The sequence below is a fragment of the Megascapheus bottae genome, chromosome 38, assembly GCF_031878675.1.
Source record: "Megascapheus bottae isolate mThoBot1 chromosome 38, mThoBot2.hap1, whole genome shotgun sequence".
Classification (NCBI taxonomy): Eukaryota; Metazoa; Chordata; class Mammalia; order Rodentia; family Geomyidae; genus Megascapheus; species Megascapheus bottae.
The window spans coordinates 3,988,070-4,014,093 of record NC_143546.1 but is presented as its reverse complement, the minus strand read 5'-3'; the positions used below and the strand labels follow the sequence as shown (position 1 = coordinate 4,014,093).

The 26,024-nt window shown below is 41.1% G+C and overlaps 1 protein-coding gene across 2 annotated transcripts in view; it reads left to right on the top strand.

The window, feature by feature from the left end:
* Ddx46 (DEAD-box helicase 46) overlaps nucleotides 1–23,809 on the top strand; it is a 42,064-nt gene extending 18,255 nt beyond the window's left edge. The window contains exons 10-23 of one of the 2 annotated variants that reach the window (XM_090325470.1): nucleotides 1,510–1,685; nucleotides 2,522–2,643; nucleotides 4,256–4,334; nucleotides 6,146–6,228; nucleotides 8,412–8,576; nucleotides 9,908–10,070; nucleotides 11,945–12,138; nucleotides 13,334–13,471; nucleotides 14,344–14,493; nucleotides 15,781–15,954; nucleotides 17,778–17,996; nucleotides 19,062–19,206; nucleotides 22,481–22,554; nucleotides 23,669–23,809. In XM_090325470.1, the coding sequence (XP_090181596.1) occupies nucleotides 1,510–1,685; nucleotides 2,522–2,643; nucleotides 4,256–4,334; nucleotides 6,146–6,228; nucleotides 8,412–8,576; nucleotides 9,908–10,070; nucleotides 11,945–12,138; nucleotides 13,334–13,471; nucleotides 14,344–14,493; nucleotides 15,781–15,954; nucleotides 17,778–17,996; nucleotides 19,062–19,206; nucleotides 22,481–22,554; nucleotides 23,669–23,716 (1,930 nt within the window). In that variant the 3' untranslated portion in view covers nucleotides 23,717–23,809. Of the gene's footprint in view, nucleotides 1–1,509; nucleotides 1,686–2,521; nucleotides 2,644–4,255; nucleotides 4,335–6,145; nucleotides 6,229–8,411; nucleotides 8,577–9,907; nucleotides 10,071–11,944; nucleotides 12,139–13,333; nucleotides 13,472–14,343; nucleotides 14,494–15,780; nucleotides 15,958–17,777; nucleotides 17,997–19,061; nucleotides 19,207–22,480; nucleotides 22,555–23,668 lie in introns of both variants that reach the window. The other variant, XM_090325469.1, reaches the window with a different exon arrangement.
* The last annotated feature ends 2,215 nt before the right edge of the window (nucleotides 23,810–26,024 follow it).

Here is a 26,024-nt window from a genome sequence, read left to right as displayed (position 1 = left end):
CCAAAAAACCCACAAAACTTTCTCTTTTTTTGGGGGGGGGTAGAGGATGGGGAGTAGGGGGGCTCTGTCCTGGTGCTTGAACTCAGCCTGGACACTGTCAAGGCTAGTGCTCTACCACTTGAGCCACAGTACCACTTACAGCTTTTTCTGTGTATGTGGTACTGAGGAATCGAATCCAGGTCTTTGTGCATGCTAGGCAAGCATTGTACCACTAGGCCATACTCCAGGCCAAAACTTTCTTCTTTTTATTTATTTATTTATTTATTTTAATTTTTTTGGCCAATCTTGGGGCTTGAACTCAGGGCTGAGCACTGTCCTTTGGGCTTTCTCAAGGCTCTACCCTTTGAGCCAACAGCAGCATTCCCGGCTTTTTCTATGTATCTGGTACTGAGGAATCAAACCCCAGTCTTTGTACATGTTAGGCAAGCACTTTACCTCTAGGCCAAACTCCCAGCTCAACTTTCTTCTTTTAAAAATTTTTTTTCTTACGGTGTTGGTGATCCAATCCAGGGCCTTAATAGGGAAACAGTCTGTGATTGAGCTAAGTTTCCATCCCTGGTCTTTCATTTTTTCCCTTAAATGGCTTTATTTAGGTGTAATTTAAATAGATAGTTTATCATATTGAGTATACAATTTAATGATATGTTGTGGAGCCATATGGTTTTAGAACATTTTCAGAATTCCATAAAGAATTTTTTTTGTCTGTTAGCCATATTTTATGTCTGTTAGCCATGTCTGTACAGATTTCACTAAACTGGACATATCATATGAGTGCAATTGTAACATAATGTAGATTTTTTTGTGACTCTGCATGTGTGTCGGTGTGTGCATGCATATGAACCTGTGCGCATGGGCTGGTATGGAGACTGGAACTTAGGGCTTCCAGCACCACTTTCTTTTTTGCCAGTCCTGGTCTTGAACTCAGGGCATGTGCACTGTCCTTGGGTTTTTTCAAGGCTAGAGCTCTACTGCTTGAGCCACAGAACAGCTTTTTTTTTTTTTTTTAGGACAGTCCTGGGCTTGAGCTCAGGGCCTGAGCACTGTCCTTGAACTTTCCCTCAGCGCCATTTCCAGCTTTTTTCTATGTATGTGGTACCGAGGAATCGAACCCAGGTCTTTGTGCTTGCTAGGCAAGCACTCTACCACTAGGCCAAACTCCCAACCCCTACCTCCTTCCTTTTTTTTTTTTTTTTTTTGCCAGTCCTGGGCTTGAGCTCAGGGCCTGAGGACTGTCCTTGGATTTTTCTCAAGGCTGGAACTCTACCACTTGAGCCTCAGCACCACTTCTGGCTTTTTCTAAGTATGTGGAACCAGGGAATTGAACCCGGGTCTTCGTGCATGCTAGGCAAGCACTCTACCACTAGGCCAAACTCCCAGCCCCCTCCTTCCTTTTTATTGCCATTATTTTATAGTGTTGCTGGATCATATTTTGGAAGTGTTTGTTTTTAATGGTACTTTGAGAGGTTGAGATTTGAGTTCTTACCTTTTCTTTGTTTTGTTTCTTTTAAGGCATGGCTATGAAAAACCAACACCGATTCAGACCCAGGCAATTCCTGCTATCATGTCTGGACGAGATTTGATTGGCATTGCCAAGACAGGAAGTGGAAAGACCATTGCTTTTCTCTTGCCCATGTTCAGACACATCATGGATCAGAGGTCATTAGAAGAAGGAGAGGGGCCAATAGGTAAAGAATATTCTCACTACATTGTCTTTTCAAGATCTACTTGGCTCAGTTAACCAGAAAGATCTGAGACTAAAATCTGACATTAAAGATGTCTTTGTCTACATTTCCTTTATCGATTTGGCACTTTGGGGCTGATTTCCCCTTACCAGCAGGTGGAGTGACAATCATCAGACCTCTGGAGTGACATCTCAGAAGTACAAAAAAACAGCTTCTCCTGACCCAGCTCAGGTTTTATACTCTGACCTGGCAGGTAGACCCCCTCATGCATCTATCTGGCTTTTTTTTGTTCTTATTATCTTTTATGTTGAGGTGGTTCTTAGTTCAATATGGATAGATTTATAAACTCAACACAGAAGAGCAGGGAAATGAGTTCTTCTCTAGGCTGTTTTGGTTGTTGGCTTTACAAACCTATGATGCCAGCATTTCATGCAGGATTAGGTGTTCAGACTCTGATTTCTCCATTCATGTTAGCAGAGATCCTCTGTGAATTTGAGTAGGGTTTTGGAACTTTGCTCAGCCCTTCTTGGAAATGCAAGGCACAATGTGTCTGTGTCCTTCAGCCCAAGGCTATATCGGGAAGCTGTGTTATGCAGCACAGTAAGTCACTTAGGTTCCTCTGTTCTGAGATTTGCAGTGGAGCACTGGTAAATAGTCCTTCTGAGAATATACCCTGGTTTATTATCCTGGAGCATGCCTCTCACCAAAATCTCTGCTGCTACACAGCTTTTGAAATAGAATTTTTCGGCTGTGTGTAAGAAAAATATCCATTGCAAAGATTATTGAAATGATTTTTGAGAATTTTGGTGGTTAGGCTTTTGACATATTTATCTTTTCAGCTGTCATCATGACTCCAACTCGAGAACTGGCTTTACAGATTACCAAGGAATGTAAGAAGTTCTCCAAGACTTTAGGACTTAGAGTGGTCTGTGTTTATGGAGGAACAGGAATCAGTGAGCAGGTAATTACAGAAAAAAAATCTTATTTTTCTAGCCTTTCTCAAATTGATTCAGTACAGAACTATTTTTTTATTTTCCTGCTTTAAAAAGTGACTATTAGGTGGCTCACGCCTGTCATCCTAATACTCAGGAGGCTGAGATCTGAGGATCAAGGTTCATTCAAAACCAGCCCAGGCACAATACTACCCGAGACTCTTTATCTCCAATCAACCTCTAGAAACTGGGAAGTGGGGCTTGGCTCAAGGATAGGACCTTAAGCTGAAATGCTCAGGGATAACACCCAGGCAGAGTTTAAGGCCCATGACCCACAAAAAAAGAGTGACTTCTGGGAGTTTGGCCTAGTGGTAGAGTGATTGCCTAGCATAGCTACTTGGAAGGATGAGAACTGAGGATTGCATTGCAAAGCCAGTCCTGGCATGAAAATCCGGGAGACTCTTTAATTAATGACCAGAAAACCAGAAGTGGCACCATGGCTCAAAGTGGTAGAGTTCTAGCCTTGAGCTGAGAGCTTAGAGACAGCTCCCAGGTCCAGAGTTCAAGCCCTATGACTGACACCACGCTCCCCCCCCCCAAAAAAAAAAAAAAAGAATAGGGTTGGGAGTTTGGTTTGGGCTAGTGGTAGAGTGCTTGAGTATCATGCATGAAGAATCAGGTCCTCCATTCCTCAGTACCACATACATAGAGAAAGCCTGAAGTGATGCTGTGGCTCAAGTGGTAGAGCTCTACCCTTGAGAAAGCCGAAGAACAGTGCTCAGGCCCTGAGTTCAACCCTCCCAAAAATAAAACAAAACTGAATGCCTTGCACATGAAGGCAAACACTCTGATCTCTCAAAGATACTGTGTAATTAGCTCAGTAAACTCAGTAGGGAGCTTCTGGCTTTTTTGGTGTGTAATTGGAGATGGCAGCCTCATGGGCTTTCCTGCTTGGGCTGTCTTTGAACAACAGTAGTCAGACCTCAGTCAGACCTCAGCCTCCTCGATAGCTAGGATTTCACGCATGAGCTTCCAGTACTCGGCAAGCGATTAATTTTCAAAATTAAAATATGTTTACAGAGTAATCTTCTATGTATCTACAGATTACATACCCACATATTATTTATATAGAGGTCAGATCACAGTTTTTTCTCTAGAGCACTATTGTATTTTTTAACTACTCTCACCTTCCTTTTTTGCTTCTGAGGGATGGTGGCCAGTTAAACTTTGGTAGCCAGTTTCTTTGGTTTCTTCTATGACACCCTGTGGTGTTGCTGTGCTGTTGCTTATTCCAGTAGTGGTTGCTGTAGCATTCCACAGAATTGAGCAGGAGGCTGACGTCTTGTAATTAGACTTCATTTTGTCTGATGGAGTCTTTTTCTTTTTGTTTTCTAGTCCTGGGGCTTGAACTCAGGGCCCAGGCACTGTCCTTAGACACCTTTTGCTCAAGGCTAGTGCCCTGTCACTGGAGCCACCAGCCCCATTTGCGGTTTTTTTAGTGGTTAACTGGAGATGGGACTCAGGTTCTTTAGTGCCTGGGTAGCTTTGAACCACCGTCTTCAGATCTCAGCCTCCTGGGTAGCTAGGATTACAGGTGTGAGCCACTGCACCCGGCTTAAACTTGTCATTTTTTAAATTTAGATTGCTGAGCTGAAAAGAGGTGCTGAAATTATTGTTTGCACACCTGGTCGAATGATTGACATGCTAGCAGCTAATAGTGGTAAGTTAGGGGTAATTGTTTTGTCCTGTTTTAATTTTGTCCTCTTACACACTTTTTTGTTGTTGTTGTTAAAGCAGATATAAGAAACCAACAAACATTGCTTCTTAAAGCTGTAATATCTTAAAATTTGTATTGTAATAAGTTTATTATCAAAAGCATTGATTGCTTTGCAATCCAATTTAAAATTTTTTTTCAGAGTTAATGTTGTTTGATCCTTTTAGCATGTTTTTGGTTTGTTTTTGCTTAGTTTTGTCTTTTCAAGGGTGGTATTTCTAGTCTTTCCTTTCCCCCCCTTGGTGCTAGGTATAGAATTCAAGGCCCAGGTAAGCATTCTACCACTGAGCTATATCCCTTATCTACTCTTTTCTTTATTGTAAATTTTTAGAATTTTTCTCCTCATGAGCTAATATTTTACAATACTAGATAAATTAAGGTATTGCAGCTTCAAGAAAATTTGTCTTTGGTAATTACTGCATGTTTTTAGCTCATATGTTATGCTTTATTAAATGATTCCCTATCAAAACTGTTACTAAACTGTTGACATTATTTAACTTCTGTGGAGAAAGGCCCTTCAAGATTTATAGAACTGGGCTTCCGAGACTTAAACCACCAAAGGTAGGTCAATTTAATGCTGTTCCCAATCTTGCAAAACTAATGGGGGCTGCAGATGTTAGTGTGGAATATTTAGCTGTTAGGAAGCATTCATTTTGACTCATTTCTGTTTGTTTGTTTGTTTTCTTAAAGAAAAAAATGCTTTTTTTTTTTTTAAAGTTTTCATTGCAGTATCCAATATATAAGTTACAGACTATTAAAAGTACAGTCATGCATGTTCCTAATGGCATTGTGCTTGAGCTTCTGTATAGACTGAAATCTAATTCTTCAAGAATACTCAAGTTGTTTGCTAAATGATTGTGCTTGGATGTTACAAAGGAAGTTTGGGATGAATGCTGCTTAAATAATACCTTGTTTTTTGTTTTTTTTTTTCTTAATGCTTCATTGATTAAGTCTCTGAAATTCGTAATTAATGTTACCTTTTTCCTTTATCTTTTTGGCTTAATAACTTAATTTGTACAAATTTTTGCCAGGTGATTGATTCAACATTTGTACCAATGCTTATATTAATCCATCAGAAAGAGTTTCTATGTATTTAGTTTTCACTGGTTAAGAAGCTGGAAATGCTTAAATCAATGGGAGCACTTAAAATAAATATATATGTTTGCACAGAAAATGTGTTTATTTATAATGCATTTGGCATTGTGAAGTGTTTATGTACTATATTAGTTACCTAATGTGTTGAGTGGTTTGACATGCCATTTAACGAACTTCTAAGAACTTTATGGAAGTAGGGTAGAAAGTAATATGAAAGAGACGTTTTCTGCATCGGAAGTAGTTTAGCGCTGGAACTGCTTTCCACACATACGCTGTAATCTCTAATATGTTTTTTTCTAGGTGATGCTGTCAGATAATGGCTGATGTGGCTCGATGCTTCATCTCAGTCTTAGTTTTATGATGTGTTTTGGAGAGGGCTGTTTTCTGAATTTTACAGGTTCTTCAGGCCCTATGATGGTATGCAAGAGACGAGTTTGACACAATAAAGGGCCTCATGTACCCATTGTCAGTAATGCCACTAGATTAAGACATTGTAGACCACAATTTCTTTTCACTGTTTAAAAATACCTAACCTACCCCTGTGGTTAAGTCAGGCATTTTAGTTCCCTTACAGTATTTTAAAGTTCTTGGTAGTAGTAAGATGAATTGTGTCTGATTTTTAGGTTTCTTTTTGTCTTTTTTTTTTTTTCTTCTCATCTTAGGTCGAGTCACAAATCTTCGAAGAGTGACATATGTTGTTTTAGATGAAGCAGATAGAATGTTTGACATGGGCTTTGAACCACAGGTATGCATTACATTTTCTTAAGATGCTTCCTTCCCGCTCTCCCCCGCCTGGGGGAGCCTACTATCCCAGGCTGCTTTGAAATTTTTGATAATCCTGCTCTTACCTCCAGATTTGGAGTTATAAACAGGCTGATTGTGCATACGACATTACCTTTTTAAACATTAACTTGTATCCAAGCTTCAACTAGTGTGTAGTTGCAGTTATAGGCAGCATAGCTTACTAAATTACTAAATACCTTTTTTTCAATACACCTGGCAGTTTTGGAAGTGTAAACATCTTCCAACAGTATTCATACTATTTTATTGCACTCATTCTTTGTTGATAATTTAAAATCCTCCGTCTTGTGAGAATGACCAGCATAGGCTTGCTTAATTGCTCTGTTGTGATTTTTTTTTGGTGTCTATAGAACTTTTTATTATTAAAGAATTGATTAACATTGATTTTTACATCATATTTCAAATGTCATGTTAAACAAGTATTCAAGAAGGGACTCTCTATACAATCACTGGCACTTAGGTTTTAGAACATAATTAAAATTAAGCTGAGGGTTTGTATGTCATTGATACATATTAATCTATAATAAAATATCTATAGAGTATATAGGTTATATCATACATTTTTATGTCTATGTAGTTATGTTTATGTAATCTATATCTCCAAGATGTTTATAACCTTGGTTGCCCAAATATTGAGTCCTCACTCTTGTACTGTTTGGATCTAATATGCACGTATTAAGGATACCATGTACCTTTTGTTCCTTTGGGCTTGACTTATCTCACTCGACATGACTTGCTCTAGCTTCATCCACTTCCCAGAGAATGCCATCATTTTATCTTGTCTATTGGCCACGTGAAATTCCAGTGTGTGTGTCTGTGTGTGTGTGTGTATGTGTATGTACCAGATTTTTTGTATCCAGTCATCTGCACTGCTCTAGGGCATCTAGGTTGTTTGATGCTTTTTTTTTAAGTTTTTTTTTTTTTTAATCTGGGTCTCATTATATATATGACCAGGGCAAAATTCAACCTTGGTTTACAGTAAATCCCAAGTTGTCCTCAGATGCATGGTCTTTCAAGATGTATGTTTAGAGTAGATGTATGGCTTAGAGATAGAGTGCTTGCCTAGTATGCAAGAAGCCCTGTGTTCGATTCCTTAGTAATACATAAACAGAAAAAGCCAGAAGTGGCACTGTGGCTCAAGTTGGTAGACTGCTACCTTTGTGCAAAAGGAGCTCAGAAACAGTGCCTAGGCCCTAAGTAGGCTGTGGGCCTACACTTGTGGAGTTGCCATTTCTTTTCTTTCTTGTTTGTTGGTTTTGGGCCTTGAACTTAGGGCCTGGGCACTGGCCCAGAGCCTCTTTTTGTTCAAGGATAGTGCTTTACCGCTGAGTTACAGTGCCACTTCCAGTTTTTGAGTGGTTTATTGGAGATAAAAGTCTCATGAAGATTTTTCTGCCTGGCCTGGCTTTGAGCCATGGTCCTCAGATCACAGCTTCTTGGTTCCAGGCGTGAGCCACTGGTGCCCAACAATTTTGTCTTTTTTTTTTTTTCTGGTTGTGGGGCTTGGAGTCTGGGCCTGAGCGCTGTTCCTGAGCTCTGCAGCTCATGGCTACCGCCCTATCCCTGGAGGCACAACCCCACTTCAGGTTTTCTAGTGGTTAATTAGAGATAAGAGTTTCACAGACTTTAGTGACAAGGCTGGCTTTGAACCTTGATTCTCAGATCTCAGCCTCTTGAGTAGGATGACAGGCGTGAGCCACCATAACCCGGCCATTTGTCTCATTCCTTCCTTCCCTCCCTTACGTCTTTTCTTCCTTCCCGCCTTCCTTTTTTTCTTTTTTTTTGGTGGGTTATGGGGCTTGAGCATGGCCAAGCCACACTTCCTGTTTTCTAGAGGTTAATTGGAGATAAGAGTTTCAGGTCCTTTTGTGTGTCCGGGCTGGCTTTGAACCTTGGTCCTCAGATCTCAGCCTCCTGAGTTGGTAGGATGACAGGCGTGAGCCACCACGCCCAGCTAATTTGTCATTTCTTGATAGTGAACTAAGAATATAAAATAAATCCCGATATTATAAAGTAGCAAGATTAAAGTAAGTAAAGTAGTTGTTCTCCAAAGTTCCTTCTTGATTGTGACCTGGTAAAAGTTTGGGAGAGACAGCACTACTACATAGATCTCAATTGTTTGTTTAGGTCATGCGCATCGTGGATAATGTCCGTCCTGATCGACAGACAGTTATGTTTTCAGCTACTTTTCCCAGGGCTATGGAGGCTTTGGCCCGCAGAATCCTGAGTAAACCCATTGAAGTGCAGGTTGGGGGTCGAAGTGTGGTTTGCTCAGATGTGGAGCAGCAAGTGGTGAGTACTTCACGGGTGTTCCCGTGGTGGAGTGATCCTTATGGTATCAGTGTTTGTGAGCTGGGTAGATACTTCCTAAAATTAAGTGTGCGTCAACCAGTGTTCAGAATGTTGCCAGATGCACTCCATGTGTTGTCAGTAGAACTAACAGGGTTTAAAATGTTCTTTCTGTTCAGCTCCCACCACAAGTGGGAGGCTGACATAAAATGTATACCTCTGTCATGATCTTATTCTCATTTGAAGTGAAGTTCATTTGAAGTTCGTTTGCCCACATTTGTTTCATTCTCTGGAAGTTTGCAGTTTTTCCCTGATCGTTGGTTTATCATTAAAAAAAAAAAAATCAGCTAGGTGTGGGTGGCTCGTGCCTGTAACCCTAATTACTCAGGAAGCTGAGACCTGAAGATCATGACTGAAGGTCAGCGCAGGCCAGGAAGTCTCTGACACTTTTGTTTTTTTGCCAGTCCTGGGCTTGAGCTCAGGGCCTGAGCACTGTCCTTGGACTTTCTCAAGGCCAGAGCTCCACCACTTGAGCCTCAGCACCACTTCTAGCTTCCCTCCCACCCCTATATATGTGGTACTGAGGAATCAAACAGTCTTGGTGCATGGTAGGTAAGCACTCTACCACTAGGCCAAACTCCAGGCCCCCTCTGACACTTTTTATTGTTATTGGCTGTGGTCTTTGAACTCAGGGTCTGGAAGCTCTTGGCTGGAGTTCTTTTGCTCTAGACATGAGATACAGCACCACTTGCAGGTTTCTGGTGGTTAACTATAGATGAGTCCCATGGCCTTTCCTCCCTGAGTTTGTTTTGAACCTTGATCCTTAGGTCTCAGTCTCCTGAGCAGCTGTGATTACAGGCCTGAGTCACTAGTGCCCAATAAACCACTCAGAAAAGTCAGAAGTGGCACTGTGGCTCAAGTGGTAGAATGCTAACCTTGAGCACAAAGAGGCTCAGGGACAGCACGCAGGCCCTGAGTTTGAGCCCTAGGACCAGCAAAATAAAATAAACATCAATATTTTTCTTTAAGTATAAGGCATTATCTCTTATTCATTTACAATTTAAATATTTCTGGTCAATGGATACATTTGCTTTTTTTTTTTTTTTTTTGGACAGTCCTGGGCTTGAGCTCAGGGCCTGAGCACTGTCCTTGAACTTTCTCAAGGCTAGAGCTCTACCACTTGAGCCTCATTACCACTTCTGGCTTTTTTCTAAGTAAGTGGTACTGAGGAATCAAACCCGGGTCTTTGTGCATCCTAGGCAAGCACCTGGCTAAACTCCCAGGCCACATTTGCATTTTTTACTCATTAACTTGATGCAATTTGGCACTTTCAGATTGTGATTGAAGAAGAAAAGAAATTCTTGAAGTTACTTGAACTTCTAGGGCATTATCAAGAATCGGGGTCTGTTATTATATTTGTGGATAAGCAGGAACATGCTGATGGCCTTCTGAAGGATTTAATGAGAGCATCTTATCCTTGCATGTCTCTTCATGGAGGTAAGGTTTAATCTCATTCTCACATGAAAGGCCTCTCATGACTTGACTTGGACTGTCCTGTGTTCTAAATAATTGCTTTGTTCTTTGTTTCATTCAGTGGAATGGGAGTGCAAAACCCTCAGTCCTGGCACACATGTGCCTGCACTCTTACACATATACTTGTCCTTGGTCATTGCTAGTATAGGTTCTTTGAGATATGTATTCATCTATATAAAATTGTGTGTGTGTGTACAAAATAATTTTTTTTTTTTGGTAGTGGTGTTTGAACCCAGGGCTTGGGCCTAGACCCTTAGCTTGTTTTTGTTTAAGGCTAGTGTTTGGTCACTTGAGCCAAATGTCCACATTCAGGTTTTTGCTAGTTATCTGGATAAGCATCTCATGGACTTCTCTGCCTTGGCTAACTTAGAACTGAGATCTTCAGATCTTAGCCTCTTGAGTGGCTAGGATTACAGGACGAACCATCAGCAGTTAGCTAAGTTTGGTTCTTTTTAACTTCCACATATGAATTCATTTTGATATTGGTTCCATCAGTTTTTTCCTATGAAAAATTTTGGTGTGCTATTAGGTCCCAGTTTCTTTGGGATAAGATTCAAATTATTTAGGTATCAGTCTGTGAAGAGTACATTTGAAATTTGGGATGGTACAGCAGATGATTATTGATAAATATTTAGATGTTCAGGCCAGGCCCAGTGGCTCACGCCTTTAATCCTAGCTACTGAGGAGGCTGAGATTTGAGGATCAAGGTTCAAAGCCAGCTCAGGCAATACAAAAGCCAATACAAAAGCCTGAGAGACTTATCTCCAATTAATCACTTGAAATGGGAAGTGGGCTGTGGCTCAAGGGTAGGGTGGTAGCCTTGAGCTGAAGAGCTCAGGGATAGTGCCCAGGCCAGAGTTCAAGCCCATGACCACCCCCTCTCCTTGAAAAAAATGGTGAGGCTGGGCTGAAGGCCCTGGGTCTGTTTTCAAGCACCATAAGAAAGAGGTGCCAATGGTTCTTCTGCATGTATTTTGTTTTATTTTATTATTATTTTTACCTGGCTTGAACTCAGGTCCTTGGACAGTTTTTGCACAAGGCTTGTGCTCTGCCACTTGAGCCTAACACTACTTCTGGGTTTCTGTGTATGTGGTACTCAGGAATCAGACCCTGATCTTCATGCATGTGAGGCCAGCACTCTACAACTAGGCCAAACTTGCAGCCCCTAAAGATCTTATTAAATGTAGATTCTGATTCAGTAATCTGAGGAGGATCTGTTTTTGTTTTTTTTTGCTAGCTCTGGGGCTTGAACTCAGGGCCTGAGCACTGTCCTTGGGCTTTCCTCAAGTCCAGTGCTCTACCACTTGAGCCACAGCACCATTTCCAGCTTTTTTCTATGTATGTGGTACCAAGGAATCGAATTCAGATCTTCGTGCATGCTAGGCAAGCACTCTACCACTAGGCCAAACTCCTGGCCCCTGATTTTTTTCTTTTGTGGGTCATGGGGCTTGAACTCTTTAGCTCAAGGCTACATCCCTACCCTTGAGCCAGGCCCCACTTCTGTTTTCCTCCTGAGTAGCAAGGATTATAGGTGTGAGCCACTGTATTTGGCTAGAACCTAACATTTTGCATTTCTAAGTGAGTAATACAGTGCTCTAACCCACAAGAGAAAGAAGGAGCTGAGTCCTTTCAGTGTAGACTGAATATTCTTTCCCTTTTTGCTCCTCTTTGTTACTGAAGAAGGTTTAAATTGGTGATTCTGAAATTGAGCCTTAGCCATTTTAGTCTTTTATTTTGTTGTTGAATCTGCGGATTGGTTTTTATTCCATGTTTAGATTTTTTTTTTCTATCAGAGGAAAGGAAACATTCTAACAGCTGTGTCTCTAATTTACTCATAGGGATTGACCAGTATGACAGAGATAGCATCATAAATGACTTTAAGAATGGAACCTGCAAGCTTCTGGTGGCCACCTCTGTGGCTGCCCGAGGTCTGGACGTGAAACATCTCATTCTTGTGGTTAATTACAGTTGCCCCAACCACTATGAGGATTATGTGCACAGAGCAGGACGGACTGGGAGAGCAGGCAACAAAGTAAGAGAAACTTGAAAATAATTCCTTTCTTTTATATTGATTGATACAGATGTTTCTCTAGGAATGAAGCTGTTTCTTTAGATCTGCTTTAACACAGTTAAGGATGTATTTTGAAAATTCTTAACCAACAAGGTATAGGGAATGGATGGTGTTTGCTCCCCCTCTCTCCCCTCCCCTCCCTCTCCCCCTTCCCCTCTTTCTGTCTTCCTTTCCCTCTCTCCCTCCCTCTCCTTCCCTCCCTTTCCCCCTCTCCCTATTCCCTCCTCCTTTCCTCTTTCCCTCTCTTCCCTCTCTTCTCCACCTTCCCTCTCTATCTCTCTCTCCTCCCCATCTCTCTCCCTCACTGCTCCCCCCATGTCTCTCCCATCCCATGCTTTCAATTTGTAACTGACGAGTTACTGAATTTGGCTTTACTGTGAACTGTTGGTAGAATTTTAACAGATTATGGAGTTTGTATTGCAATTGGCATTTGTTTTTTTTTTGTTTGTTTGTTTGTTTTTTTCCAGTCCTAGGGCTTGAACTCAGGGCCTAGGCTCTGTCCCTGAGCCTTTGTGCTCAAGGCTAGCATTCTACCACTTGAGCCAAGTGCCATTTCTGGCTTTTCCTGTTTATGTGGTACTGAGGAATCTAACCCAGGACTTGATGCATGCTAGGCAAGCACTCTACTACTAGGTCACGCTCCCCACCTCTTGGTCCGTCATGAGTCTTGAACTCGCGGCCTGGGTGCTATCCCTGAGCACTTCAGCTCAAGGATAGTGTTCTACCACTTGAGTGACAACACTATTTCTGGTTTTCTGGTGCTTTAAATGGAGATAAGAATCTCACAGACACTCATGCCTGGGCTGGCTTTGAACCCCAGTCCTCAGATCTCAGGAGCCTTGGATTACAGGCATGAACCACTGGTCTCCCGCACTCCTCCCCCCCCCCCTTTTTTTTTTTCCTTTTAAATTGCCAGTCCTGGGATTGAGCTCAGAGCCTGGTCACTCTCTGAGCTGCTTTTTTGCTCAAGGCTAGCACTCTATTGCCTGAGCCATAGCACTACTTCTAGCCTTGTCTTTTTTGGGGGGGGCGGAGGGTGTCATGGGGTTTGAACTCATCTTGGGCTTTATTACCTAGCTTATATTTTATGTTCTATGTGATCGTATGTTGAGTTTATCTTTGTGTGTAACAGTTCCGCATTTTCCTTATTCATTAGGGTTATGCATATACTTTTATCACAGAAGACCAAGCTCGCTATGCAGGTGATATAATTAAAGCTCTTGAACTCTCTGGGACTGCAGTGCCTCCTGATCTAGAGAAACTTTGGAGTGATTTCAAAGATCAACAGAAAGCTGTGAGTTTTTAAATACCTGCTACGTTAACTCAAGTCACTGATGTCACTCTTACTTGGACTTTTTTTTTTTTGGTCGGTTATGGGGCTTGAACTCTGGGCCAAGGCGCTGTCCCTGAACTCTTCCCCCTACCCTTTGAGCCACAATTGGATATAAGAGTCAGGGATTTTAGTGCCCAGGGTTGCTTTGATCCTCAGGTTGATACCTCCTGAGTAGCTAGGATTACAGGCGTGAGCCGCTGCCCCCTGTGTACTTGGACATCTTGATAGAGAACTATTTTCATTTATTTAGGGAGGAAAATAAGTGAAAACAGCATCTTTTCTTCAACTTACTACTTCGTGAGATTATATAGATGTATTTCTGTTCCATGCAAAGGGAAGAGTTTTGTATTTTGTTTTTCTTTTGCCAGTCCTGCGGCTTGAACTCAGGGCCTGGGCACTGTCCAAGGACACTTTTTCCTCAAGGCTAGCACTCTGCTTCTTGAGCCACAGTGCCACTTCTGGCTTGTGCTGTGTATGTGGTACCAAGGAATTGAAGCAAGGGCTTGGTGCATGTGTGTGCTAGGGGAGCGTCCTATGACTGGGCTCCACTTCTGGCCCATGAGAGGAAGTTTTTCTGCTGCCCTACCCCTTGAGACTCAGAGCCACTTCCGGTTTCTGGTGAGCAATTAGAAATAAGAGTCTCAAGGTCTTTATTGCCCAAGCTGGCTTGAACCAAGATCCTCAGATCTCAGCCTCCTGTGTAGCCAGGATTACAGGTGTGAGCCACCACACCTGGCTCTGAGAGGAAGTATTTGATTTACATTGTCATGTGCCCCCTTTAAAATACTATGTTTTTACTAGGAAATTAATGTTGGTTTGTTTTTCCTTGAAAGGAAGGAAAAATAATCAAAAAGAGCAGTGGGTTCTCTGGTAAAGGATTCAAGTTTGATGAAACAGAACAAGCTTTGGCAAATGAGAGGAAGAAGTTGCAGAAAGCAGCTCTTGGTCTGCAGGATTCAGATGATGAGGATGCAGCAGTTGACGTAAGTGTAGCTCCGACTTTCCTCCATTCTTCTCTACTGCAGGTGCTGGCCATAGGCTTGTTTAGGCATTCATGGGAAGCCTTGTTGTTTACTGCTTCCAACATTTTTCTGGGTTGATGCACACATAGGTGTGTGTAATCTTTATACACAGTATATAACAAGTTTTTCCATTTTCCTACTATCTGTATGGCCACATATTTTATTATGCAGTTGTTTTACAGTTGAAGGATCAAACTGATACTTTGATTGTAATCAGTGTATTATCAGATCCCGTGTTCTTTTTTTTTTTTTTGCCAGTCCTGGGCTTGAGCTCAGGGCCTGAGCACTGTCCTTGGACTTTCTCAAGGCTAGAGCTCTACCACTTGAGCCTCAGCACCACTCCGGCTTTTTTCTATATATGTGGTACCGAGGAATCGAACCCAGGTCTTCATGCATGCTAGGCAAGCACTTTAACCACTAGGCCAAACTCCCGGCCCCGGAGATCCCGTGTTCTTATAGCACATTGAGATGTTTTAAGACTATTACTCAGATCCCTTTTATGGGAGCTTTATTTTATTTGCCTGTCTATCTTGAGTTGCTACCAGAGCTTGAACTTAGGGCTTGGGTGCTGTCTCTGAACTTTTTTTTTTTAATTGTAATGTATAGAGGGGGTACAGTTATATTTGCCAGATAGTAGGTGCATTACTTCTCACACATTGATACCCTTCTCATGTTTTTATCCCCATTTCCCTTCCCCTACCCCCTTGTCTCTGAACTTTTTAGCTAAAGGCTACTCTACCATTCGAGCCACTGCTCCACTTCTAGTTTTTTGGTGGTTAATTGGAGAACTGAGTCCCATTTTTTTTTTTTTTTTAAATTTGTCATTTGTCTTGAAATTGGTGCCTGGGCTACTTCTGGCTTTTCTATGTATATGGTATCAGGGAATAGAACTCGGGTCTTTGTGCGTGCTAGGCAAGCACTTTACCACCAGTCTAAACTCCTCGCCCCTGTTGCTAAGCTTCTTATGCTCAAGCATAGTAGTCTACCACTTTAAGCCATACCCATACTTCCAGTTTTCTGGTGTTTAATTGGAGGTAAGAGTCACTTTTCTGCATGGGATGGCTTTGAACTGTGATCCTCAGATCTTAGCCTCCTAAGTAGCAAAGAATGCAGTCATGAGCCACTGGCACATGGCTTAATTTATGTACATTTAACTATCTGCTGATTTCTAGTCTTTTGGTGGAGTATTTGTTTTTGTAGACGATAAGCTAATTATTTTTCAGTTTTAATAATCCTTGCTTTTTCTAGATTGATGAACAAATTGAGAGCATGTTTAATTCAAAGAAGAGAGTGAAAGATATGGCTGCCCCTGGTACATCCAGTGTCCCTGCTCCAACAGCAGGAAATGCTGAGAAGTTGGAAATTGCTAAGAGACTGGCTCTTAGAATCAATGCTCAGAAGAATTTGGGCATCGAGTCTCAGGTAGTAAGTATTTTGTTCCATGTCTCAGTCATTACTTTTAATTTAAATATTTTCCAGGAATTATATTGTGCCTAACTAATTTTCCTATAATACAAGTCTGTAAGACTTCACTATTCTCTCTCTCCCTCCCTTCCTTCTCTCTTTCTCTCTCTCCTTTGGTAGGTCCTGGGGCTTAAACTCTGGGCCTGGGTCCTGTCCCTGAGCTCTTCAGCTCAAGGCTACTACCCTACACCTTGAGCCACATCGCCACTTCTGGTTTTTGTAGAGGTTAATTGGAGATTAGAGTCTCATGGATTTTTGTGCCCCCTCAGGCTTTGAACCGCAATCCTCAGATCTCAGCCTCTTGAGTAGCTAGGCATGAGCCACTGTGCCTGGCTCAAGACTTCAGCATTCTTAGCAGGGATTCTGTGATTCTTGCACTAGTATGGCTTGCTGAGGGCTGCATACCTTTTCTAGAAAGCTTTGTAGGGGAGATAGCCATAGATAGTTTTTTTTTTTTGTTCCAGTCCTGGAGCTTGAACTCAGGGCCTGGGCACTGTCCTTGAGCTTTCTCAAGGCTAGTACTTTACGATTTGAGCCATAGCACCACTTCCAGCTTTTTCTGTATATGTGGTACTGAGGAATTGAACCCAGGGCTTCATGCATGGTAGGCAAGTACTCTACCACTAGGCCAAATCCCTGGCCTCATAGATAGTTTTTTTCTCTCTGTTGTGGGACTTGAACTCTGGGCCTGGGTGCTGTCCCTGGGCTCTTCAGCTCAAGGCTACTGCCCTATCCATTGAGCCACAGAGCCACTTCTGTTTTCTAGTGGGTAATTGGAGATAAGAGTCTTACTTAGTGCCTAGGCTGGCTTTGAACCCTAATCCTCAGCCTCCTGAGTAGCTAGGATTACAGGTGTGAGCCACCATGCCCAGCTTCATAGATAGTTTTAATCTAAAATACTGTAAAAGGTTGCAACATTTTGATTCATGTGTGATACTCAGAAGGTTTGTAGCATTTTGGATTTGGTCTTTTTTGATTACAAATATACACTCGTTAAAGTTTATGCAAATACTCTAAAACAAAGCAGAGTAAAATCTGAAATACTTCTGTTCCTCACTTATGAATAAGAGATAATTCAGCTCATACTGTAGTCGATATATCTTACCAAAATCTGAAGAAGAAATTTTCCTCAGTTTTGTTAATCTGCTCTCATTGGTGGGTTATCGACCACATAGCCAGTCTAGATGCACGACCACTCAGTTCGCATTTAATGTGTTTAAACATTGGAGCAATTATATTCTTTAACTGTCTAACATGGCATATCTTTTTTGTCAAAGCTTTTGTATTAACTTTTACCTAAGAGTGAATTTCCATAGCATCCTTAAAGAATGGCTTAGTAATTTCAACAGTCATTTGAAGATTTTGAGTAAGTCATTTACTATATTTTATTGATTGTTGGGCTGGGAAGTGAAGTCAGCAGTGCAGAGATTCTAATTCAGAGAAAATTTCTGGGGTCACAAAATAGATAAATGGCTTTAGAAGTACTGAACCATATATTGTATCAAGAGGTAGATAATTGTCAAGCATGTATCACTGTGGTAGAATATGTAATAGGTTAGTTGAATGTTCTTTAGTTTTCTCATTAGAATAAGGAGATCTGTTGAACTGTTATTTACAAACACACACTGCCGAATTATACATTGTAGGAGGTGGTGATATCTACATTGGAAAGAGCCTTTCATTTAAACAGCATTAAGTAAATAGAGTGTGTGAATGATCTGTGTTGGGGTCTTTGGCCCTATCTCTGCTCTCATTTGAGATTTCACTGTCAATCGTTATAGGACGTGATGCAGCAGGCCACCAACGCTATCCTCAGAGGAGGTACCATCCTGGCTCCCACTGTGTCCGCAAAGACCATAGCAGAGCAGCTTGCTGAGAAGATCAATGCCAAGCTCAATTATGTGCCTTTAGAGAAACAAGAAGAAGAGCGGCAGGATGGAGGACAGAATGAATCTTTTAAGAGATATGAGGAAGAATTAGAGATCAATGACTTCCCACAGGCAAGGAACAGATTTAACGTTTTTTGGGGGGGGAGGGAGGAGGGGTTAGATCGTTCGGCTTGAACTCAGGGCTTGTGTCTCTGAGCTCTTTTGCTTAAGTGCCCTACCACTTTGAGCCACAATGCCACTTCAGGTTTTCTGGTGGTTAATTGGAGATAAGAATCTCACAGACTTCCATGAGTGCTACTCTTGAGCATTTTGTTTTGCTCAGGGTTAGCACACTTGAGCCTCAGCTCCACTTATGGCTTTTTGGTGGTTATTTTTTATTTATTTTTTTGCCAGTCCTGGGGCTTGAACTCGGGGCTTGGGCACCCAGCTAAAAGCTGTGGTTTCCTTAAGAACAAAAATCCTTTCTTTAATACGTACGAACAGTTAGTTGTGCTTATTTATTTACTTTTTCAATGCTGAGGATCAGCACATAAACATGTTATTTTTATTTTATTTTTTGCAATAGTGTAGGTTCAATTTAGGCTTGCTTGCCAGGCAAAAATTTCTTCCACTTGAGATGACACACCCTAGGCTACATGAGGCTTTGCTGCTGTATTGTCTTTTTGGGTTTTTTTTTTTTTTTTTTTTTTTTTTGGTTGGTCTTGGGACTTGAGCTCTGGGCTTGGGAGTTGTCTCTGAGCTCTTGAGCTCAAGGCTAGCTCTCTACTCCTGAGCCACAGTGCTACTTCCTGTTTCCTAATCTTTAATTGGAGGTAATTGTCTCACAGACTTTCTTGCCTACTCTAGCTGGCTTTGAACTGTGATCCTCAGATCTTAGCCTCCTGAGTAGCTAATATTATAGGTATGAGCCAATGGTGCCTGTACAGCTGCTGCTTTTTTTTTTTTTTGGTCAGACCTGAGCCTGAGCTCAGGGCCTGAGCACTGTCCTTGGGCTTTCTCAAGGCCAGAGCTCTTGAGTATATTCTGTATTGTTAATATCTACATGAATTGACAACGTAGGTATGTGGCAGTTCATGCTGTTAATATTGACTTAAAACAGTAAGCCAGCTTCTTTTCTTTGACAGCAGGCTCGTTTGTTTTATGAAGTGATTCTTTTCCCCTCACCCTCTCTTTTAGACGGCTCGGTGGAAAGTCACCTCTAAGGAAGCTCTACAGAGAATCAGTGAATATTCCGAAGCTGCAATCACAATCCGAGGCACATACTTCCCTCCTGGCAAGGAACCCAAGGAAGGAGAGCGGAAGATTTACCTGGCAATTGAAAGTACGCACTCTTATTCTGTCTCAGGCTGGAGTCAGATCAGAGTTGAGGTGGATATAATAGATCCTGAGTGAGTGTGGAGGCTGTCCTGGGAAGGACCAAAACAGACAGTGCCATGAGAAAAACAGGTGCTTTACTTAGTGGTTTAGTAAATATGCAAAGTGGTATGACCTGTTTGTGGGACTCACATTCGAAAATCAATAAAAATATGAATTTTAAGGCCCAACCCCACTGTGACAATATAATAAGTTGTCATAACCTAAAGGATCTGCAATTTTTTTTTTTTCTTTTGATGCTAATACTTGAACAAACTGAAGTATTCACTGTCTCGCTTGGCTTTTTTTTGTTGTTGTTCTTAGCTGGTGATTATGTCTTGAGACATACCTGTACTTCTGGTATTTTTTGGTTGTTCAGAGATAAGTATCTCACTGTTTTGTCTGGACTACCTGCAAAACCAAAGAAATCTGCTGATAAAACTGTGGGTACACATAGAGCCAGACTTTAATTCTCTGCTTGACTATTCTAGTAAGCAAAATCAGTATTTTAAAAATATATGTACGGAGGTAAATGAGAGACAGTGTATCATACAGTACTTAGTCATATTTCAAAGTTCATAGGAAGTTTGGGTACACATAGAGCTTAAGGAGGAATCTTTGGAAGACATATCACTTGTAAGAGCTAGAGATGATCTCTGAAATGAGAGAAAGCCTGTAGAATTTCAGGAGATGAGAAGGGATTGTTTAGTTTTTAGACCTGCAACCTTCTCAGCCGAACACTAGTAGGATGAAGGTAAGGTCTTGCCAATGTGGGGGGAGCCCAGTGTCGGCTGTTTCTAGTTCTGTAATTGAAGGGACCCCAGCCTCCTGGCTCCCTGAAGGATCTGTGTGGCTCGGCGCTCTGGCCTCCCACCAGGCACGGAGTATCAGAAGGACTTACTTGCCATGCCTAAGGCGGACTGTGTGATTTATGCAGCTTGTTCGGTGATCCTCTTTTTACTAGTGGAGAATCCAAAAACAGCCAGAGTTTCTTGAGGATCAGCAAAGGGAAATGTCCCCTTTTCATGACTACCTAGAAACATGTGTAACCTATTATATAAGGAAATTACATTAGTCAAACAACTAAGCTGATTTAAATGGTCAAGCTCTAGCTAACGAAGGGTAATGTGAGAAAATGATTTTTCTTTCTTTCTCCCCACCTCCCGCCCCACTCCCCACCCCCAGTCCTGGGGCTTGAACTCAGGGCCTGAGCCTGGGCTGTCCTTGAACATTTTTTTAGCTTTATTTTTATTATTACTGTTATTTATTATTATTATTTATTATTATTATTATTATTATTATTATTATTATTATTATTTTGGCCTATCCTAGGCTTGAGCTCAGGGCCTGAGCACTGTCCTTGGACTTTCTCAAAGCTAGAGCTCTACCACTTGAGCCTCACCACCACTTCTGGCTATTTTCTATGTGTGTGGTACCAAGGAATTGAACCCAGGTCTTCCTGCATGCTAGCCAAGCACTCTTGCCACTAGGCTGTGCTTCTGGCCCAGAACGTGATTTTTCTTCAACGAGCTTGACAGTTTTTTCTTTTTGGGATACTGAGGATCAGATCTCAGAGTCTCATGCTTTAGGTAGGTACTCTACCACTTGAGCAGTATCTCCAGCCCCCATCTGCCTTCGTTATTTTCTAGGAAAGATCTTGCTCTATGCCTCCATCTGACAAAAGTCAGACCTAAGGCTTTTTATCTTGCTACCTGTGCTTCTGGTCAACTGGGTGTAATGGTAGCTAGCCACTGATCCCAGCCATTGTGCCTCTTCTGTAGTTGAGGTAACAGGCACCAGTCAAGTATGAGATGGAATGTGATAGGTTAGCTTTGTTAGAGTAGCGATTCCCAATTCCCCACCTCCTAAGCAGCTAGGATTATGGTTTATATTATTGCACCTGGCAGTTTCACACTAACTCTTGTCTAGCAGTGTATTTTCCTAACAGTGTTAATTTTCATTTGTGTTTTCTTGCTTTGTAATTTCCAGACTGACTGGTCTGGCATTTGCCCTCTGTTTTCTTTTATCCACTTTTCTTCAAACACTCAAATTTCCCTACCCACCTTGAAATTTTTCTGATTGTTGGGGTTAGGTGTTTAGAGTTTAAATATGTTGCTTTGATTACATATCCATGCCCTAGGTCTTTTTTTTCCAGCTAAGCTGTTTCTTCCTGCCCAGAAAGATGATAGATAAATAAGACCCATCTAGTTAGCTAGATACCTGGCCAACTGTTTCATTGTTACAGTTTTACAAATTTTCTTTTCTTTCCTGGTGGTTTATGCAATCTTTCCCCGCCCCCCTCTCCCCCACTTCCACACACACCCCCCCCCCCCCCCCCCCCCGGGTCCTTGGGCTGACCTCAGGTCCTGGACACTGTTCCCCAAACCTCTTTGTGCTCAAAGCTAGCACTGTACCATTTGAGCCACAGCACCACTTCTGGCTTTTTCTGAGTAGTTTAGAGACAAGGACTTTCCTGCCAGGACTGAGTCTGAACCTTGATGCTCAGATCTCAGCCTCCTGAGTAGCTAGGATGACAGGGCAGGAGCCACCAGTATTTGCCTGGTCTCTGTAGTCTTAAAGAGTACAAGCTTTTTACACATTAAGATCTCTTAGCCAGTGGGGCTAAGGTGTGAAACACTACACTTCACTTTGCTTAGCTTTCTTGTACCGTTGTTCTTCTTGTACCATTGCACAAACAGTTCCTTTTCGTAACAGCTCCTTGACAGCTTCCCTCCAAAACGTGGACAGTCTTCCGCTCATCTTTATGATAGTCACATGGTGTCCTTTTCGCACACTTTCAGGCTTCCCAAAATGCAATCAAGAAGTTGTATTTCATTTAGCCCTTTCCTACTCCCTTCTGGACAGGTTGCTAATCTTTTCTTTGCTCTTTTCAATCAACAAACCAAAACTATTTGGCTATGAACTTAGGGCCTTGTGTTTGGTAGGCAAGAACTGGATTCATACCTCCGGACTCCATACCTCTGGCCTGATATCACCAGAACTCTTAAGACATGTCATATAACCTCCAGTGGTTACATTTGAAACTCAAAAAGTAATCACAATAATCAACAGCCCTTTGTTAATATGCGCAATGTTTTCAGGCAGTGAAGCTTTTTTTGGGGAGTGGGGGGGCAGGCAGTGGTTTTCTGAAAGTTACATACAGTGTCCCCTCCTAAACCTCCATGACATCGATAAACAGCCAGTGTAATTCTAGTAATTGAATATTTTCTACTCGTTCACAGGTGCCAATGAACTGGCTGTGCAGAAAGCAAAGGCAGAAATCACCAGGCTCATAAAAGAAGAACTGATCCGACTGGTGAGTACAAACTTCAAGGACTGAAATTTTTTTTTTTTAACTTTAATTAAACGTAGATAAGTGCATAAATCATTGAGTAGAAGAGTCAGGTGCGGTGGCTCACGCCTGTCATCCTAGCTACTCAGGAGGCTGAGATCTGAGGATCACAGTTTAAAGCCAGCCCTCTCACTAAAGAACAAAAGGCTGTTTTCTCCAATTAACCATTAGAAAACCGGAAGTGGGGCTGTGGCTCAAGGGTAGGGTGGCAGCCTTGAGCTGAAGACCTCAGGGATAGCACCCAGGCCCAAAGTTGAAGCCCCATGACCGACTAAATGAATAAATAAATAAGTCATTGAGTAGACATACATCCGCATAATTACTACTCAAATGAAGAAAATAGAGACCATCACCACCTTTCTCCTTGTCACTATTAGTCTATCAAATGCAACTGCATTGTGACTTTCAAAATCATAGAATAATTTTGCCTGTTCTTGAACTCCATATAAGTTGAATTACATGTTATGTACTCCTTTTGTATCTTAGCATTATTTTGAAGAGATAAGTCCCAAGGGGCCAGAAATATCCTTGAATCTATTGTACTAGTGGATGTTTATATATGCATTCTCTCTACAATAGGTATATTGGAATGAAGTTCCTCTGGAGATAAAACCTATTTTCTCTTTTAAAAATAGGAAAAAGAAAAAAACATGCTTGTAGGGTCTACCCGCTAAATTGATTCAAAACATAGTTGGGGGTCTGGGCTGGGAGTGTGGCCTAGTGGTAGAGTGCTTTCCTAGCATGCATGAAGTCCTGGGTTACATTCCTCAGTACTGCATGTAGAGAAAAAGCCGAAAGTGGTGATGTGGCTCAAATGATAGAGTGTTAGCCTTGAGAAAACTCAAGGACAGTGCCTAGGCCCTGAGTTCAAGCCCCAGGACTGGCAAAACAAAAAAAACCAAACAAACAAAAAATCATAGTTGGTCAGGAGCACGGAATAGAGAAACGTTAGCTACTGTAAAGTTCCTAGTACCCTAGCTATCGTAATGTTGATGACATTATCTACACTCCAAAAGTAAGGAAATAATCTAAATGCTTTCTTGTTTTCTGACCATGTACATTTTGTTTTCTGTCACAGCAAAATTCATACCAACCAACAAATAAAGGAAGATACAAAGTCTTATGAACGTCTAGTAAATACTTTTTACCCATGCTGTTCTGTGATTCATGTGGCCATTGTCTGAAGTTTACAATATATTGTAAATTAAGACTTTTAAAATTCTGTCTTGCTGATTTTTTAAATACAAGAAACCAGTATTTGCTAAAGAAATCTTCTGACAGTAAGTACCCCCAGTAGTTATACTATATTTAAATCAGCCTGTTTTCAGAGTACAATCATGTCCTTTAATGTAAAACTTAAATAATATTTTAAATATCTGGATAATATCCCAGTGGTTTAAAAATGGATACATTTAGATTTTGTGTTGAAGGTAATAAAGTCTCTGAGTCACTAAGGGGCTACTCCATTATCTGCTTTCAAAGAAATTGTGACCATCTCCCAAGGAAAGGTAAAATTCTTTGTTCTATACTGTTCATTTAACCTTGAGCTTAAATCTTACTTTACTAGAACATATGGGCTGGATTTAAGAATTTTGTATTACAAATAGTTGGTCTACTTTTGTTTTGGGTAAAATTAAAGATTTGTAGCATATTTTTTTTTTTTCCCTTCTCCATTCCTTTACACTGCAACGAGTATTAGTATTTAACTGCTTTCAAGTTCTTACAACATCTGGCTCTATCTTTAGGTACTATTTTTTCATCTTCTTTGAAAGAAAAGTGACTGTAGCCTGTAAGTATTAAATTCCCTTTTCCCACTGGAAGTGGTTGTTTAGGTATCTGTATATGTGATATTATACAAACACTCTACTACATTTAATTTGATTTTCCTTCAGGGTTATTGTTTGTGCTGTGAATTTTTTCCCTCTTAATTTGTTTTGACTGAGGGCAAGGTTCAAGTAATGCACTTGCCTAGCAAGCTTGATATCCTAGATTTAAGCCCTAGTATTGAAGTAGCCAGAGAAATGCCAGACTAGAGTCATGGCTCAAGTTGTAGAAAGCCAGCTGTGAGCAAGCCAGTCAAGAGCACAGGCCCTGAGTTCAAGCCCTAGTACTGTTGTGTACACAAACTGAGGTATAGTGCTGCAAGCCTGCAATACCAGCATGACGAAGCTTTTGCGGGAGGATCATAAAGTCAGGCCTACCTGGGCTACAAAGTGAGATTCTTTACTGGAAAACAAATTTAAAAATTAAAAAAAAATTTTTTTTGTTTGTAGGGGGTCTAGATAAATGGCTCAGGAGTAGTCCTGTGTTCAAACTCTAGTACTATAAAAAAAATAATGAAATATCATTACCCAATTTTCAGACTGACTTTCAGTGTACTTTTAATACTAAAGAATCACAAATTATATATCTCAGAGCCCCTTAGACCTGATCCCTGAGTGTTTAAATGGCTAGTATTATCAAATGTTCTTTTCAAGACTCCAGGTATATTAGAAATTCTTATTGTTTTCATATGAGGCAACTTTCTTTTGGTGGGGGGATTAGATTAGATATGTTCCTTAATTAAGAGGAAAAAAATTCTCTAATATCCTTGAGTTACAGTTTTGTAAAAGTGAAGGAAAACATACTCTTGTCAAAATGATCATTTTAATGTTGCAGTAAAAGTGACAAGGGACTGCCAGTCATTGTTTCTTCGATGTAAAGTTATCCATAGTGGAAAAGTTAGCTATAACTGGCACATGCCCTTAGCTCCCTAACACATCCATGTACCCAATTAACCAGGAGCAGGCAAAACGTATAATAGCAGAACAATAAACCACTTACTCCAAAATTCCAGGGATAGTGTGCTCTTTTGTTTTCACCTTGGTTTGTTTAACTTTACCTCGATCACCAAAAGTTAAGTCTGTTCTCTTTGATAGGATGGGTGGCAGTCCCACATTGGTGTGATGCGGGTGCTGCTTCCAGCTCCCTGGATTACTTCCAGATCCAGAGATTCAGATTACTCTTGCATTTCCCTCATGTGTATGTCATATGTTGTCCTAAGGTGAAGCATTGCTGTTAGTAGATTTTTTTAAAAATATCACACTGGTTTCTAAAATTTGAATGATGTATAGACTTTTTTTAAAAATGCAGTATCAATTATTTGCTCATGTTTTCTAAATTCCTCATAAAATAAAGTTAATTCAACCTACAGTTTTCTAAATTTATCTTTCCTCAACTATTTTCTAGAGTTTGTTTTGTTTATACACACACACTTAAGAGAAAAATTCGCACTCTATCTTTAAAAATAATTTTGCTGGGAGCTCGTGTCTCATGCCAGTAATTTTTTTTCTTTCCCAGTCCTGGGGCTTGATCTCAGGGCCCAGGCCCTGTCCTTGGACACTTTTTGCTCAAAGCACTCTGCCACTTGAACCACAGTGTCACTTTTGGATTTT